Source organism: Rhinoraja longicauda, chromosome 7 (genome assembly GCF_053455715.1).
Source record: "Rhinoraja longicauda isolate Sanriku21f chromosome 7, sRhiLon1.1, whole genome shotgun sequence".
Taxonomy (NCBI): Eukaryota; Metazoa; Chordata; class Chondrichthyes; order Rajiformes; family Arhynchobatidae; genus Rhinoraja; species Rhinoraja longicauda.
The window spans coordinates 1,893,465-1,911,790 of NC_135959.1; the positions used below are offsets into that span (position 1 = coordinate 1,893,465).

At 52.2% G+C, this 18,326-nt stretch overlaps 1 protein-coding gene across 1 annotated transcript; it reads left to right on the top strand.

The window, feature by feature from the left end:
• The first annotated feature begins 4,712 nt into the window (after positions 1–4,712).
• On the top strand, positions 4,713–18,035 carry folr (folate receptor). Its single transcript, XM_078401964.1, has 5 exons — positions 4,713–4,785; positions 7,344–7,473; positions 11,287–11,475; positions 13,869–14,004; positions 17,711–18,035. Exons 2-5 carry the CDS (start codon positions 7,348–7,350, stop codon positions 18,025–18,027), a joined length of 768 nt encoding a protein of 255 aa, XP_078258090.1. The 5' UTR covers positions 4,713–4,785; positions 7,344–7,347; the 3' UTR covers positions 18,028–18,035.
• Positions 18,036–18,326: the final 291 nt, after the last annotated feature.

Here is an 18,326-nt window from a genome sequence, read left to right on the forward strand (position 1 = left end):
TTTAAAAGAGAGTTAGATAGAGCTCTAGGGGCTAGTGGAATCAAGGGATACGGGGAGAAGGCAGGCACGGGTTACTGATTGTGGATGATCACAATGAATGGCGGTGCTGGCTCGAAGGGCCGAATGGCCTCCTCCTGCACCCATTTTCTATGTTTCTCCCTGCATGCATTTCACGCGTGGGAAACCAGCGAGGATTTAACTCTGGGCGCGCGAGCGGGAGGAGGGAGAGTGCGGAAGAAGGGTGAGTTAGGGGTCAGGGAGCCTGAAGTCAGGGGTCGGTGGTCCTGGGTGCAGGGGTCAGGAAGCCCAGGCACTGAGGTCAAGGGTCAGTGGTCCTGGGTACAGAGGGCAGGGAACCTGGGTGCTGAAGTCTTAGATTTAGCTCTTGGGGCTATTGGAATCAAGGGATATGGGGGGGGGGGGGGGGGAGAAGCAGGAATGGGGTACTGATTTAGATGATCAGTCATGATCATGAGTAACATAGAAAAATAGGTGCAGGAGGCGGCCAAGAGTTGGAGTTGCCCTCGGTGACCAGCCCTGGTACTTTGGCACTTTCCCCTCATCGGTTTAATAAGGGGTCGGCCATTTAGGACTGAGATGAGGAAAAACGTTTTCACCCAGAAAGTTGTGAATCTGTGGAATTCTCTGCCACAGAAGGCAGTGGAGGCCAATTCACTGGATGTATTCAAAGAGAGAGCTAGATTTACCTCTTCGGGCTAACGGAATCAAGGGATATGGGGAGAAAGCAGGAACGGGGTACTGATTGTGGATGATCAGCCATGATCATATTGAATGGCGGTGCTGGCTCTAAGGGCCGAATGGCCTACTACTGCACCTATTTTTCTATGTTATTCATGTACAGAATGATTTTGAATTCCATTAGAATATAAGATGTAGAAGCTTGAAAGCGAGCACCACCAGATTCAGGAACAGCTTTCCCGCTGTTATCAGTCTACTGAATCCTGTCCCACAAGCTAAGCGTTAGTCTCAATCTTCCAACCTACCACAATGTGTACCCTGCACTTTTTCACTGAGACTGTATAATCTGCACTCTGGTATTTTTCTCTCTGCATGACCTGTTGTGCCTGTGTGTGGCTGAATTGTTCTCATGTTAGGTGTGATCCCAGTGATAGAGTGATTGAATCTGAAGAAGGGTCTCGACCCGAAATGGCACCTTATTCCTTCTCTCCAGAGATACTGCCTGACCCGCTGAGTTACTCCAGCGTTTTGTATCTTATCTTTGGTGTATCTGCAGTTCCTTCCTTGTGGGCGGTCACAGTGGCGCGGCGGTAGAGTTGCCGCCTTACAGCGAATGCAGCACCGGAGACCCGGGATCCATGCCGACTGCGGGCGCTGTAGTGCTGTATCTCTAAACTAAACTAAAATAATTGAGGTACAGGTGAAATAGTTAGTGTGGTGTCCACTCAAATCAGATGTGAAAAGTTCAGTTTAGTTTAAAGATACAGTGCGGCAACAGGCTCTTCGGCCCACCGGGTTGGCGCCGACCAGCGATCCCCGCACACTAACACTGTCCTACACCCACTAGGGACATTTTTTACATTTACACCAAGCCAATTAACCCTCAAACCTGCACGTCTTTGGAGTGTGGGAGGAAACCGAAGATCTCGGAGAAAACCCACGCAGGTCACGGGGAGAACGTGCAAACTCCGTACAGACAGCGCCCGTAGTCGTGATCGAACCCGGGTCTCCGGCGCTGTGAGGCAGCAACTCTACCGCTGCGCCACCGTGCCGCCCCTGACACTAACTTGACAATGATGCACCAATACCATTAGCATCCTTCGACATGATTCACTTGTAGTTCTGATCTTCCAACTTTCTCCATTGCAGCTCCTGCACATTTCTATCAACACTTTCTCTGCAGGTGTAACACTATAAATTGCACGCTGGTGTTTCAGTCAATGCACCAGGTGTGGAATTCATTGCCATGGACGCCGGTGGAGGCCAAGCCAGTGGGTATTTTAGAAATGGACATGTTCTTGGTTAGTGCGGGTGTCGGGGGTTATGGGGGGAAGGCAGGAGAATGGGGGTAGGACGGAGAGATAGATCAACCATGATTGAATGGCGGAGTAGACTTGATGGGCCGAATGGCCTAATTCTGCTCATGCCTTCTCCCCATATCCCTTGACTCCACTATCTTTAAGAGCTCTATCTGACTCTCTAGAAAGCGTCCAGAGAATTGGCCTCCACTGCCTTCTGAGGCAGAGAATTCCACAGATTCCCAACTCTGAGTGAAAAGGTTTTTCCTCATCTCCGTTCTAAATGGCCGACCCCTTATTAGACCGATTTGGGGAAGATGCCAAAGCAACAGGGCTGGTCATTGAAGGCAACTCTAACTCTAACTCTCTCACCTCCCCAGTGTTGACTGGGACCCAGTTGAAAGGCTTAGACGTAGCCGAGATTGAGGTGCAACTCTGCTTGTATTCACCAGTTTATAAGGATGAGAGGGGATCTTATAGAAACGTATAAAATTCTTCAGGGATTGGACAGGCTAGATACAGGAAAAATGTTCCCCGTGTTGGGGGAGTCCAGAACCAGGGGGTCACAGACACAAACCATACACATGTCAGAGTTTGGCCCAGCGCTAATTGGTGGAACAGCACCTCATATTTCACCCATGGGCAGCTTACACCCCAGCGGTATGAACATTGACTTCTCTAAAACTTCAAATAGCCCTTGCGTCCCCTCTCTCTCCCTCCTTCACCCAAGTTGTTGTACAGGTTTCAAAGTGGTCCTGTTGAGTCTCATTGTAACTCGTTTTCACCTAGCCCACAGCTGACAATGGCCTGTTCCCTTTATCATCATTACATTTTTGCATATCTTCATTTCCCTCTGTAACTCCCCGATCCACTCATCCCGTCCCACCCAAACCAGCCCCTCCCCAGGTACTTTCCCCTGCAACCACAGGAGATGCAACACCTGTCCCTTTACCTCCCCCCTCGACTCCATCCAAGGACCCAAACAGTCTTTCCAGGTGAGGCAGAGGTTCACCTGCACCTCCTCCAACCTCATCCGCTGCTCCAGGTGTCAACTTCTCTATATCGGCGATCGTTTCGCTCAACACCTTCGCTCAGTCCGTCTTAACCAACCTGATCTCCCGGTGGCTCAGCATTTCAACTCCCTTTCTGTCCTGGGCCTCCTCCATTGTCAGAGTGAGGCCCAGCGCAAATTGCAGGAACAGCACCTCATATTTCACTTGGGCAGCTCACACCCCAGCAGTATGAACATTGACTTCTCTAACTTCAGATAGTCCCAGCTTTCCCTCTCTATCCCCTCCCCCTTCCCAGTTCTCCCACTAGTCTTCCTGTCTCCGACTACATCCTATCTCTGTCCCGCCCCCCTCCCCTGACATCAGTCTGAAGAAGGGTCTCGACCCAAAACGTCACCCATTCCTTCTCTCCCGAGATGCTGCCTGACCCGCTGAGTTACTCCAGCATTTTGTGTCCACCTTTCATTTGCCTCCCCCCCTGAGTGAAAAATAGTAGAGAAATCAAAATTCAAACCGCTGGGCTGTAAGCTGCCCAAGGAAATATGAGGTGCTGTCCTCTAATTTGGGAATGTGAGGGGCCATTAAAGTGTTTGGCAACCGGGAGATCAGGTAGGTCCAGGCAGACTGAGCGAAGGTGTTCAGCGAAACGACCGCCCAGTCTACCTTTGGTCTTGCAGATGTTTAGTTTAGAGATACAGCGCAGAAACAGGCCCTTCGGCCCACCGGGTCCGCGCCGACCAGCGATCCCCGCACACTAACACTATCTTACACACACTAGGGACAAATTTTACATTTACCAAGCCAATTAACTTACAGACCTGTACGTCTGGAGTGTGGGAGGAAACCGAAGATGTCGGAGAAAACCCACACAGGTCACGGCGAGAACGTACAAACTCCGTACAGACAGCGCCCATGGATGGAACCCGTGTCTCCGGCGCTGCATTCGCTGTAAGGCAGTAACTCTACCGCTGCGCCACCGTGATTGATGTATAAGTGTCCACGCCTTGAACATTGGATACAGTAGATGAGGTTGGAGAAGGTGCAGGCGAACTTCTGCCTCACCTGGAAAGGCTCGGTCCTTAGACAATAGACAATAGGGTGTAGGAGGAGGCCATTTGGCCCTTCGAGCCAGCACCGCCATTCAATGTGATCATGGCTGATCATTCTCAATCAGTACCCCGTTCCTGCCTTCTCCCCATACCCCCTGACTCCGCTATCCTTAAGAGCTCTATCTAGCTCTCTCTTGAATGTATTCAGAGAATTGGCCTCCACTGCCCTCTGAGGCAGAGAATTCCACAGATTCACAACTCTGACTAAAAAAGTTTTTCCTCATCTCCGTTCTAAATGGCCTACCCCTTATTCTTAAACTGTGGCCCCTGGTTGTGGACTCCCACAACATTGGGAACATGTTTCCTGCCTCTAGCGTGTCCAATTCCTTAATACGTTTCCATGAGATCATCCGTCTAAATTCCAGAGTATACAAGGGGTACTTGAAGTTGGAGAAGTCGATGTTCATACCGCTGTGGATTCGGGTTTGACAATGAAGGGGTTAATGAATGTGAGTGAGCCTGTGCTGTGTCTTGCCCTTTGGATTAGAGCGAGCCGTTGGAGAGACTTTGAGGTGGATCGCTGCCAAGAAGCACTGATGCGCGGGGAGGGAGAGAGGGGGGGGGGGGGGATGAGCTGGAGGAGGAGCAGAGGTGAACTTCGTTCCTAGGAGTTCAGCATTCCCATCGCACCGTCGCTGCCGGCTGCACGAGGACTGGAGACTCAGACAGGTCTGTTCATTCCATCTCTCACCTTCTAGTCCCATCGAGAGCGCGCAAGCAGGCCCTTCAGCCCACACTGCCCTGCATGCCCCATCTACACTCGCCACAGCTGCCTGCGTTTGGCCCATATCCGTCCAAACCCGTCCTATCCATGTACCTGTCCAAATGTTTTCTTGATGTGTCGGAAGGGAACTGCAGATGCTGGGAGACTCAAAGTACTGGAGTAACTCAGCGGGTCAGGCAGCATCTGTGGAGAGAGGGAATGGGTGACGTTTCACAGAGTGGTGGAGTAACTCAGCGGGTCGGGCGGCATCTCTGGAGAGAGGGAATGGGTGACGTTTCGGGTCATTTCAGACTGAAGAAGGGTCTCGACCCGAAACGTCACCCATTCCTTCTCTCCACAGATGCTGCCTGACCCGCTGAGTTACTCCAGCATTTTGTGTGTGTCTTGTATCCAGCTCGTGGTCTCGCTGCCTGCCCTGTGAGACTGTCTGTACAGTGTGGAGATGGTTTCATCCACGCTCTGCTGTACTTTGGACTGAAGATTGTACTTTCCATTCACTGATAACAGCCACCTTGAACACACTTATCCCACTGGGACAAACGTGTGGGAGAGGCAGCGTAGGAGAACACCGAGATATCGGCGAGGCCAAGCGCAGACTCGCCCATCGTTTCGTCTCAAGACCTCCGCTCAGTCCGCCTAAACCGACCCGATCTCCCGCTGGCTCAGCACTTCAACTCCCCCTCCCACTCCCACACTGACCTCTCTGTCCTGGGCCTCCTCCACTGTCAGAGTGAGGCCCAGCGCAAATTGATAATAGACAATAGGTGCAGGAGGAGGCCATTCAGCCCTTCAAGCCAGCACCACCATTCAATGTGATCATGGCTGATCGTCCACGATCAGTACCCCGTTCCTGCCTTCTCCCCATACCCCCTGACTCTGCTGTCATTAAGAGCTCTGTCTAGCTCTATCTTGAAAGCATCCAGAGAATTGGCCTCCACGGCCTTCGGAAGCAGAGAATTCCACAGATTCTGAATGAAAAAGTGAACAAATTGGAGGAACAGCACCTTATATTTCGCTTGGGCGGCTTACAACTGATTGATTTGTCTAACTTCAAGTATCCCTTGCAACCCCTCTCCCTCCGTCCCTCCCCCACCCTCGTCCTCTTGCTAATGTCACCGTTTGTATCCCCTCGTTGTTACCTCGTCCCCAGCCAACAATGGACCATTGTGGGCTCCACCTTTCCTGAGTCTTTGGTGCCGGCTCTGCTTTGTTCTGCACCTCTTCACACCACGAGCATCCCTCTCTCCTGACTCTCAGTCTGAAGAAGGGTCTCCCGTCACCCGTCCATGTTCTCAATAGACAACAGGTGCAGGAAGAGGCCATTCGGCCCCTTGAGCCAGCACCGCCATTCAATGTGATCATGGCTGAACATTCTCAATCAGTACCCCGTTCCTGCCTTCTCCCCATACCCCCTGACTCCGCTATCCTTAAGAGCTCTATCCAGCTCTCTCTTGAATGCATTCAGAGAATTGGCCTCCACTGCCTTCTGAAGCAGAGAATTCCACAGATTCACAACTCTCTGACTGAAAACGTTTTTCCTCATCTCCGTTCTAAATGGCCTACCCCTTATTCTTAAACTGTGGCCCCTTGTTCTGGACTCCCCCAACATTGGGAACATGTTTCCTGCCTCTAACGTGTCCAACCCCTTAATAATCTTATATGTTTCGATAAGATCTCCTCTCATCCTTCTAAATTCCAGACCCGGGAGACCCGGGATTGATCCCGACTACGGGTGCTGTCTGTACAGAGTTTGTACGTTCTCCACAGATGCTGCCTGACCAGTTGCACCACCGTGCCGCTCCAATCAGCCTGCGTTTGGCCCATGGCTCTCTAAGCCTGGCTCTGCTGCCCTGGTGTGGGAGGGTGGGGCAGGTTGGATAGAGTCACAGAGTGATGCAGTGTGGAAACAGACCCTTCGGCCCAACTCGTCCACACCGGCCAACAATGTCCCAGCTACCCTAGTCTCACCTGCCTGCGCTTGGTCCATATCCCTCCAAACCTGTCCTATCCATGTACCAACTGTTCCAGCCTCAACTATCTCCTCTGGCAGCTCGTTCCATACACCCACCACCCTCTGTGTGGAAAAGTTACCCCTCAGATTCCTATTAAATCTTTTCCCCTTCACCTTGAACCTATGGTCCTCGATTCCCCTCCTCTGGGCAAGAGACTGTGCATCTACCCGATCTATTCCTCTCGTGATTTTATGTACTGATGGTCTAAATGGCGAGCCGGCTCTGGTGCTGACTTACACTGTGTGTGTGTGTGTGTGTGTGTGCGTGTGTGCGTGCCTGTGTGTGTGTGTACGTGCGTATCTGTGTGTGTGTCTGTGTCTGTCTGCTTGTGTGTGTGTGTGTCTGTGTGTGTGTCTGCTTATGTGTGCGTGTCTGTGTGTGTGTCTGTGTCTGCCTGCTTTGTGTGTGTGTGTGTGCGCGTCTGTCTGCTTGTGTGTGTGTGTGTGTGTGTGTGTGTGTGTGTGTGTGTGTGTGCGTGTACGTGTGTTCAGGAAGATGCTGGGCCTGCTGCTGATGACCCTGCCCCTCGCTCTGGCTGTGGAGAAGGAAGTTCTCAACATCTGCATGGATGCCAAACACCACAAGACCAAGCCCGGTCCCGAGGACCTGCTCTACAAGCAGGTAAACGCCTACACCACGGGGGTCACCACGGGGGTCATGGCCCACCAGTGTTTTTAGTTTAGAGACACAGTGCGGAAACAGGCCCTTTCAGCTAGGGGTTGCCAACTATCTCACTCCCAAATACGGGACAAGGTGACGTCACCGCCCCGGGAGGTGGGTTGCTATGCAACCTCTGTTAGGCGAATGCACTCGGCCCTGCTCCCCGAACACACTCCGTCAGCCTACAGTGTCCGGGCCTACGCTGTCCCGGCCGACAGCGACCCCCGGGCCTAATACGGGACAAGGGCAGTCCCGTACGGGACAAACCAATTTAGCCCAAAATACGGGATGATGGCAACCCTACTTTCGGCCCACCGTGTCCGCGCCGACCAGCGATCCCCGCACACTAACACTATCTGACACACACTAGGGACAAATTTTACATTTGCCAAGCCAATTAACTTACAAACCTGCACGTCTTTGGAGTGTGGGAGGAAACCGGAGTACCCGGAGAAAACGCACGCAGGTCACGGGGAGAACGTGCAAACTCCACACAGACAGCACCCGTGGTCAGGATTGGAACCCGGGCATTTGCTGTAAGGCGGCAACTCTACCTCTGCGCCACCGTGCTGCACTTTATTGCGTGGAACCCGCTGCCAGGGATGCTGGTGGAGGCAGACATCATTGTGGCCTCGAAGAGCTGTTTAGATGGGATCATGGACATAGAGGAATATGGATCACATACAGTGGAATATGGATACAGTGTGGAAACAGGCCCTTCGGCCCAACCTGCCCACACCGGTCAACAATGTCCCAGCTATACTAGTCCCATTTGCCTGCGTTTGGTCCATATCCTTCCAAAGCTGTCCTTTCATAGAAACATAGAAACTAGGTGCAGGAGTAGGCCATTCGGCCCTTCGAGCCAGCACCGCCATTGAATGTGATCATGGTTGATCATCCACAATCAGTAACCTGTACCTGCCTTCTCTCCATACCCCCTGATCCCTTTAGCCACAAGGGCCACATCTAACTCCCTCTTAAATATAGCCAATGAACTGGCCTCAACTACCTTCTGTGGCAGAGAATTCCACAGATTCACCACTCTCTGTGTGAAAAAAAACTTTCTCATCTCGGTCCTAAAAGACTTCCCCCTTATCCTTAAACTGTGACCCCTGGTCCATGTACTTGGAGAACATGGATAGGTGACGTTTCACAGAGTGCTGGAGTAACTCAGCGGGACAGGCAGCATCTCTGGAGAGAAGGAATGGGTGACGTTTCGGGTCGAGACCCTTCTTCGGACTGATGTCAGGGGAGGGGGCGTTACGTAGTTAAGGAGGCGTAAGGTGTAAAAACAGGCCAAAGGGCATGGAGATCAAGGAAAATGTAGAATAGATCGTTATTAGCTGGCGGAAGGTAACAACAAAGCAAAGAGAGATTAAATGTAGTCGGATAAAAGACTGGTGGGAGAACTGGGAAGGTGGAGGGGATGGAGAGAGAGGGAAAGCAGGGGGGTTACTGGAGCAGTCAATGTTCATGCCGCTGGGGTATAAACTGCTCAAGCGAAATATGAGGCTATCTGGGAGCACCTTATTGTGATGTATTAAGGGCGGTCACGGTGGCGCGGCGGTAAAGTTGCCGCCTCACAGCGAATGCAGCGCCGGAGTCCAGGGTTCGATCCCGACTACGGGTGCTGTCTGTACAGAGTTTGTACGTTCTTTCCGTGACCTGCGTGGGTTTTCTCCGAGATAGAGCTCTTAAGGATAGCGGAGTCAGGGGGTATGGGGAGAAGGCAGGAACGGGGTACTGATTGAGAATGATCGGCCATGAACACACTGAATGGTGGTGTTGGCTCGAAGGGCTGAATGACCTCCTCCTGCACCTATTATCTATTGTCTATCTTCGGTTTCCTCCCACACTCCAAAGACGTGCAGGTTTGTAGGTTGATTGGCTTGGTATAAATGTAAACGTCGTCCCTAGTGTGTGTGTAGGATAGTGTTAGTGTGCGGGGATCGCTGGTCGGCGCGGACCCGGTGGGCCGAAGGGCCTGTTTCCGCGCTGTATCTCTAAATGATTGCTTTAAGAATTGGTAAAAACCGCGTTCTTACCGAGTCAGCATGTTTCTCCTTAATGGCGGGTTAATGTTAAACTTGAAGAGGTCACAGTTTCTGTCCCTCTAATATCTTTATTACCTCCAGGTGCTTCTAAGAACCTCGACCGTGTCAAGTATCAAGTATCAAGGACGTTCCTTTAGGAAGGAGATAAGGAGGAATTTCGTTAGTCAGAGGGCGGTGAATCTGCAAAACATATTGTCACAGACGGCTGTGGAGGCCAAGTCAGTGGATATTTGTGAGGCAGAGAGAGATAGATTATTGTGTAGGAAGGAACTGCAGGTGCCGGTTTAATCCGAAGATAGACACAAAAATGCTGGAGTAACTCACCGGGTCAGGCAGCATCTCTGGAGAGAAACATAGAAAAATAGGTGCAGGAGGAGGCCATTCGACCTTCGAGCCAGCACCGCCACTCAATGTGATCATGGCTGATCATCCACAATCAGTACCCCGTTCCTGCCTTCTCCCCATCAGTCTACTCCGCCATTCAATCACGGCTGATCTATCTCTCCCTCCTAACCCCATTCTCCTGCCTTCTCCCCGTAACCCCTGACACCCGCACTAATCAAGAATCTATCTATCTCTGCCGTAAAAATATCCACTGACTTGTGGCCTCCACAGCCGTCTGTGCAAAGAATTCCACAGATTCACCACCCTCTGTCTAAAGAAATTCCTCCTCATCTCCTTCCTAAAGGAACGTCCTTTAATTCTGAGGCTGTGCCCTCTGGTCCTAGACTCTCCCACTAGTGGAAACATCCTCTCCACACATCCACTCTATCCAGGCTGCTCACTGTTCTGCAAGTTTCAATGAGGTCCCCCCTCATCTTCTAAACTCCAGTGAGTACAGGCCCAGTGCTGACAAACGCTCATCGTACGTTAACCCACTCATTCTGGATCGTTCTTGTAAACCTCCTCTGGACCCTCTCCAGAGCCAGCACATCCTTCCTCAGATATGGACCCAAACTTGCTCTCAGTGCTGCCTGACCAGCACCTCGTAGAGCCTCAGCATTACATCCCTGTTTTTGTATACAAGCCCTCTTGAAATAAATGCGTTTGCTTTCCTTACTACCGATTCGACTTGCAGATGAACTCTTTGGGAATTCTGCACTAGCACTCCCAAGTCCCTCTGCATCCTGTCATCCTGTTCTATGACACCTAATCCATATGTCAACTGAGAAACATAGACAATAGGTGCAGGAGGAGGCCATTCTGCCCTTCGTGCCAGCACCGCCCACTCAATGTGATCATGGCTGATCATCCACAATCAGTACCCGTTCCTGCTTTCTCCCCATATCTCTTGATTCCGTTAGCCCTAAGAGCTCTATCTAACTCTCTCTTGAAAACATCCAGTGAATTGGCCTCCACTGCCTTCTGAGGCAGAGAATCCCACAGATTCACAACTCTCTGGGTGAAGTAGTTTTTCCTCATCTCAGTTTTAAATTTTAAATGGCCGACCCCTTATTCTTAAACTGTGGCCCCTGGTTCTGGGCTCTCCCAACATCGGGAACATTTTTTCTGTGTCTAGCCTGTCTAATCCTTTAAGAAGTTTATATGTTTCTATAAGATCCCCTCTGATCCTTCTAAACCTCTCTCTCTCTCTCTCTCTCTCTCTCTCTCTCTCTCTCTCTCTCTCTCTCTCTCTCTCTCTCTCTCTCTCTCTCTGTCTCTCTGTCTCTCTGTCTCTCTGTCTCTCTGTCTCTCTCTCTCTCTCTCTCTCTCTGTGCAGTGTGAGCCGTGGAGAGACAATGCTTGCTGTACGACCAACACCAGCCTGCACGCACACGATGACCAGTCGTACCTCTACAACTTCAACTGGAATCACTGCGGCATCATGACGGAGAGATGTAAGAGGCACTTCATCCAGGACACCTGTTTCTACGAGTGTTCCCCCAACCTGGGCCCCTGGATTCAACAGGTGAGCTCAGCACCTGTGTGACGGGACGGGACGGGACGGGGTTGAGCTTTCCACTGTACCTCGGTACATGTGACAATAAACCACACTGAGCTGTGCGTCTGACCCTGGGCGTGAGTGATGGGAGTGTGTGTGTGTCTGTATGTGTTTGTGTGTGTCTGTTGGTGTGTGTGTGTGTTTGTGTGTGTCTGTTGGTGTGTGTGTGTGTGTGTGTGTCTATATGTGTGTGTGCGCGTGTCTGTGTGTGCATATGTTTCTGCGTGTGTATGTGCATGTGTGCGTGTCTGTGCACGTGTCTGTGTGCACGAGTGGCTGTATGTGTGTGTCTGTGTGTCTGTGTCTGTGTGTCTGTGTGTGTGTGTGTCTGTGTGTGTGTCTGTGTGTCTGTGTCTGTGTGTGTGTCTGTGTGTGTGTCTGTGTGTGTGTCAGTATGTGTGTCTATATAATAATAATAATAATAATAATAATAATAATAATAATATATTTATTTTATATAGCGCCTTAACACATGCACAAAGCGCTTTACAAATACAATTAACATAGAAACAAACAGACAAACAGACAAACTATCCTGACGGAAAAGCGGCGAATACACAACGCCAGCGTCCTCTCACGTCAGGGTCCGGCAGTAGACATTAAAGAACACAAGACACACAGATACAATTTTTTACACAAAACAGCCATCACAGTGATTGCTCTAGGCATACCCTCACTGTGATGGAAGGCAAAGTCTTATCTCCTCCTCATTCTTCTCCCGTGGTGCCACGAGGCGATCGAGGCTCCCAACCCCTTGAAGCCCCCACCGGGCGATGTAAAGTGCTGCGGCCGAGCCACGCAGGCCGATGAAAGTCCTGAGCCCCCACCGGGCGATGTAAAGTGCTGCGGCCGAGCCACGCAGGGCGATGAGGGGCCTGCGAGCGGGTCGATCGTACCTCGCGCTTCGGGGCGGTCGAAGCTGCTACGGCTGGAGCTCCCAAAAACCGGTCGCCAGCCAGGGACCTGCGAACTCCCGATGTTGCGGTCTGCAGGGCCCACGGCCGAAGCCTCCGAGATGGTAAGTCCAGGCCCTGCGACCGGAGTCTTCGAGGTCGATCCCAGCTGGAGGCCGCCGACACCACGATGTTAGGCCGTTGCGCAAACGGAGATACGACACGGTAAAGGTCGCATCTCCGTTGAGGAGGAGATTTAAAAAAAGGTTTCCCCCAACCCCCCCACCACCCCCCTACATACACACAATTAAAAATAAAACAAAACGTACATTTAACAACGACAATGACAAAAAAACACAAAAAAAACGGAGAGACTGCCGGTGAGCCGCAGCTGCAGAACACAGCCACGCCCCTTATCTGTGTGTGTCTGTGTGTGTGTCTGTATGTGCGTGTGTGTCTGTATGTGCGTGTCTGTGTGTGTCTGTGTGTGTGTCTGTATGTGCTTGTGTGTGTGTGTGTCTATATGTGTGTGTCTGTCTGTATGTGTGTGTCTGTCTGCATGTGTGTGTGTTTGTGCGTGTGCGCGCGTGTGTATGCGCATGTGTGTGTGTGTTTGTGCGTGTGCATGCATGCGCGTGCGTGTGTGTGCATGCATGTGTGTGTGTAAGTGTGTGTCTGCATGTGTGTGTGTTTGTGCATCTGTGTGTGTGTGTGATACTTTATTGTCAGTGACGGTCACGGTGATTGATCTTGTTTTGTCCACCCAGGGTTTGCATGTGAAAGGCCGACGAAGTCACAGACTTCTCCATTTTACACAAACCATTTTTAGCCCCTTGCATTTGTGGCCGTCCTTCGTTCTCTCTCTCTCTCTCTCTTGGTGTGTCACTGTGTACCTGCACAGGTGTATCTGTGGTGATGAGTGTGCAGCTCTGTGTACCTGCACAGGTGTACCTGTGGTGAAGGTGTGCCGTTCTGTGTACCTGCACACGTGTACCTGTGGTGAAGGTGTGCCGTTCTGTGTACCTGCACAGGTGTGCCTGTGGTGAAGGTGTGCCGTTCTGTGTACCTGCACAGGTGTACCTGTGGTGAAGGTGTGCCGCTCTGTGTACCTGCACAGGTGTACCTGTGGTGACAGTGTGTGCCGCTCTGTGTACCTGCACAGGTGTACCTGTGGTGAAGGTGTGCCGTTCTGTGTACCTGCACAGCTGTACCTGTGGTGAAGGTGTGCCGTTCTGTGTACCTGCACAGGTGCACCTGTGGTGACAGTGTGTGCCACTCTGTGTACCTGCACAGGTGCACCTGTGGTGAAGGTGTGTCGCTCTGTGTACCTGCACAGGTGCACCTGTGGTGAAGGTGTGTCGCTCTGTGTACCTGCACAGGTGTATCTGTGGTGAAGGTGTGTCGCTCTGTGTACCTGCACAGGTGCACCTGTGGTGACAGTGTGTGCCATTCTGTTTATCTGCACAGGTGAGCCAGTCATGGCGTAAGGAGCGTATCCTGGAAGTGCCGATCTGTAAGACGGACTGTGACAACTGGTGGCGCGATTGTCAACAAGACTACACCTGTAAATCTGACTGGCACAAGGGCTGGGACTGGAGCACAGGTGAGTGTCCGCCCATCAATGCTGACCCCTCCCCACCGACACAGCCCAGACCAAAGATACTAGAGGAGCAAGATGGACCACTACGTTGAAATCGCCTATACTGAAGTGTAGTACGCAAAGGAGCGTAAAGGCCACCATGTTAGTAAGCAAAACCAACCGTTCGCTCTGCCTCTCGCAGTGTAATCAGTGTTTTGGAGGAACAGTATGTGTGGTGACACCATTAAAATGCAGAATATATCTCATCTATCAACTCACATATTTGTGTTATTTTTCTTTTTAAATGTTTCTGCAAGTTTCTGCCTACTAAAATGGCCGCCGTGACGTCCTACATTTTTTTGGGGTCGAGTGGTCTATCTTGTTCCTCTAGTATCTTTGGCCCAGACCATCGCACAAACCAGCCTCCCTTCCACTGACAGACACGGGCGGCACGGTGGCGCAGCGGTTGAGTTGCTGCCTTACAGCGAATACAGCGCCGGAGACTCGGGTTCGATCCTGACTACGGGCGCCGTCTGTACGGAGTTTGTACGCTCTCCCCGTGACCTGCGTGGGTTTTCTCCGAGAACTTCGGTTTCCTCCCACACTCCAAAGACGTACAGGTATGTAGGTTAATTGGCTGGGTAAATATAAAAATTGTCCCATTGGGAACATTTTTCGTGCATCTAGCTTGTCCAGTCCTTTTATACGTCTCTATAAGATCCCCTCTCATCCTTCTAAACTCCAGTGAATACAAGCCCAGTCTTTCCAATCTTTCCTCATATGACAGTCCCACCATCCTGGGGATTAACCTGGTGAACCTACGCTGCACTGCCTCAATAGCAAGGACGTCCTTCCTCAAATTAAAGTCAGGCAGCATCTCTGGAGAGAAGGAATGGGTGACTTTTCGGGGCAAAACCCTTCTTCAGACTGATCGGGGAGAGGGAAATGAGAGATATGGACTGATGTATAGAGATATATATCTATATATATCTCGAGAGTCGTCAAGTCAAGTCAAGTCAAATTTATTTGTCACATACACATACACGATGTGCAGTGAAATGAAAGTGGCAATGCCTGCGGATTGTGCACAAAAAGAATTACAGTTACAGCATATAAATAAAGTTAATAAGTTACTATTAGTGTCGACAAAAATTTAGTCTCTGGGGTTATAAAAGTTGAGAGTCCTGATGGCCTGTGGGAAGAAACTCCGTCTCATCCTCTCCGTTTTCACAGCGTGACAGCGGAGGCGTTTGCCTGATCGTAGCATCTGGAACAGTCCGTTGCTGGGGTGGCAGGGGTCCCTCATGATCTTGCTTGCTCTGGATCTGCACCTCCTGATGTATAGGTCCTGCAGGGGGACGAGTGTAGTTCCCATGGTGCGTTCTGCCGAACGCACTACTCTCTGCAGGGCCATCCTGTCCTGGGCAGAGCTGTTCCCAAACCAGACTGTAATGTTGCCGGACAGGATGCTCTCTACAGCCCCAGAGTAGAAGCAATGAAGGATCCTCAGAGACACTCTGAATTTCCTCAATTGTCTAAGGTGGTAAAGGCGCTGCTTAGCCTTACCCACCAGTGCGGCAATGTGCGTTGCCCACGTCAGATCCTCTGTGATGCGGACTCCCAAGTATTTAAAACTGCTCACCCTATCCACAGTAGACCCATCTATCTCCAGTGGCGTGTACGTCCCTGGATGTTTAGCCCTTCTGAAGTCCACAATCAGCTCCTTTGTTTTAGTGACATTCAAGAGGAGGCTATTGTCCTGACACCAGAGTGCCAGATCAGCCACCTCCTCCCGGTAGGCCTTCTCATCGTTGTTGGAGATCCGGCCCACCACCACAGTGTCATCAGCAAACTTGATGATGGAGTTTGAGCTGAACCTGGCCCCACAGTCATGTGTGTACAGGGAGTACAGTAGGGGGCTAAGGACGCAGCCCTGGGGGGATCCTATGTTCAGGGTGAGGGAGCTAGATGTGTGTTCCCCCATCCTGACCACTTGGGACCTGGCGGTGAGAAAGTCCAGGACCCAGGCACACAGAGGGGTGCTAATCCCCAGTTCCAGCAGCTTCTCAACCAGTCTGCTGGGGACTATTGTGTTGAATGCTGAACTAAAGTCAATTAACAGCATCCTCACATAGCCCCCCTGGCTGTCCAGATGAGAGAGAGCGGTGTGTAGAACCTGGGAGACCGCATCATCGGTGGACCTGTTCGGACGGTATGCGAACTGTAGTGGGTCCATGTCGCGAGGAAGGAGGGCACAGATGTGCTTCTTGATTAGTCTCTCGAAGCATTTCATGACAACCGAGGTGAGGGCCACCAGTCGGTAGTCATTTAAACACGCTGGAGAGGCATTCTTTGGCGCCGGTACAATGATGGATCTTTTGAAGCATGCAGGGACGTGGGAGCCATACCGGCATTAGCCAGCTGAGAAAGTGGTGGATTCTTGGCTGCAGTCTCAGTGTGGACAGTCCAGAACACAACGTTGGCGATATTTACTAGGAATTTTGATGTTTCTTTTGTGTGTGTGTGTGTGTGTGTGTGTGTGTCTGTGTGTGAGTGCGTATGTGTGTCTGTGTGTGTGTCTATGTGTGTGTGTCTGTGTGTGTGTGTGTCTGTGTGTGTGTCTATGTGTGTGTGTGTCTGTGTGTGTCTGTCTGTCTGTGTGTGTGAGTCTGTCTGTCTGTTTGCCTGTCTGTCTGTGTGTCGGTGTGTCTGTCTGTATGTGTGTCCATGTGTGTCTGTTTGTCTGTGTGTGTGTCTCTGTATGTGTGACCATATGAATCTGTTTGTGTGTGTTTCTCTATTTGTGTGTGTCTGTTAGGGTTGCCAACTATCTCACTCCCAAATAAGGGACAAGGTGACGTCACGCCCCACGTGACCTCACCCAGCCAGCGGCCACGTGCTCCCGCTCCACCAATGGCGGCCACTCGGGCCGGGAGGCGGGTTGCTACACAGTCTCTGTTAGGCGGCGCCCGGGCCTCCGGGCCTACACTGTCCGGGCCTACACTGTCCGGGCCTACACTGTCTGGGCCTACACTGTCCGGGCCTACAGCAGCCCCCGGTCCTACGGCGGCTCTGGCCTACAGTGTCCGGGCCTACAGTGTCCGGGCCAACACTCTCCGGGCCTACACTGTCTGGGCCTACTCTGTCCGGGCCTACACTGTCCGGGCCTACACTGTCCGGGCCTACACTGTCCGGGCCTACAGCAGCCCCCGGTCCTACGGCGGCTCTGGCCTACAGTGTCCGGGCCTACAGTGTCCGGGCCAACACTCTCCGGGCCTACACTGTCTGGGCCTACTCTGTCCGGGCCTACACTGTCCGGGCCTACACTGTCCGGGCCTACACTGTCCGGGCCTACAGCAGCCCCCGGTCCTACGGCGGCTCTGGCCTACAGTGTCCGGGCCTACAGTGTCCGGGCCAACACTCTCCGGGCCGACACTGTCTGGGCCTACAGCGGCCCCCGGGCCTACAGCGTCCGGGCCTACAGCGTCCGGGCCGACACTGGCCTACAGCGACCCCCGGGCCTACTGTCCGGGCCTACAGCGCCCCCTGGGCCTAATACGGGACAACGGCGGTCCCGTATGGTCAAACCAATTTAGCCCAAAATACGGGATGTCCCGGCTAATAAGGGACAGTTGGCAACCCTAGTGTGTGTGCATGTCTCTCTCTGTCTCTGTGTGTGTCTCTATCTCTGTCTCCCCCTGACGTGCCTCCCCTGTGCTTCTCTCCTCAGGCACCAACCTCTGCCCACGGGACACCAAGTGCCAGCCGTTTGGCGACGTGTTCCCCACCGCTGGGGACTTGTGCGAGAAAGTGTGGAGCCACTCGTACCTCTCCACACCTCACCTGCGGGGCAGTGGTCTCTGCATGGAGCTCTGGTTCGAGGCCGGCCTCACACCCAACCCCAACCAGGCCGTGGCACGCCACTACGCCCTGCAGAAGGGGCTCATCTCCTGCAGCAGCCCAGCCCGGCCCAGCCCCCTGCTGCTAGGCCTAAGCCTGCTGCTAGGCCTGAGCCTGCTCCTCTCCCCCTCCCCCTCCCTCTCCTAGCCCACACCCTCCCCCTCTCTCTCTTTCCCTCTCTCCCCCCCTCCTGCAATCAATCTGCCCACATTGTACAGATACAGAATAAAGTGAATCAGCTCAATTCAATTCAGTTTCAGTTTAGTTTATTGTCACCTGTACCGAGGGTTTCCAACTGTCCTGTATTAGCCGGGACATTCCCGTGTTTGTGGCTAAATTGGTTTGTCCCGTATGGGACCGCCCTTGTCCCGTATTAGGCCCGGACACTGTAGGCCCGGACACTGTAGGCCCGGACACTGTAGCCCGGGGTGCGCTGTAGGCCCGGA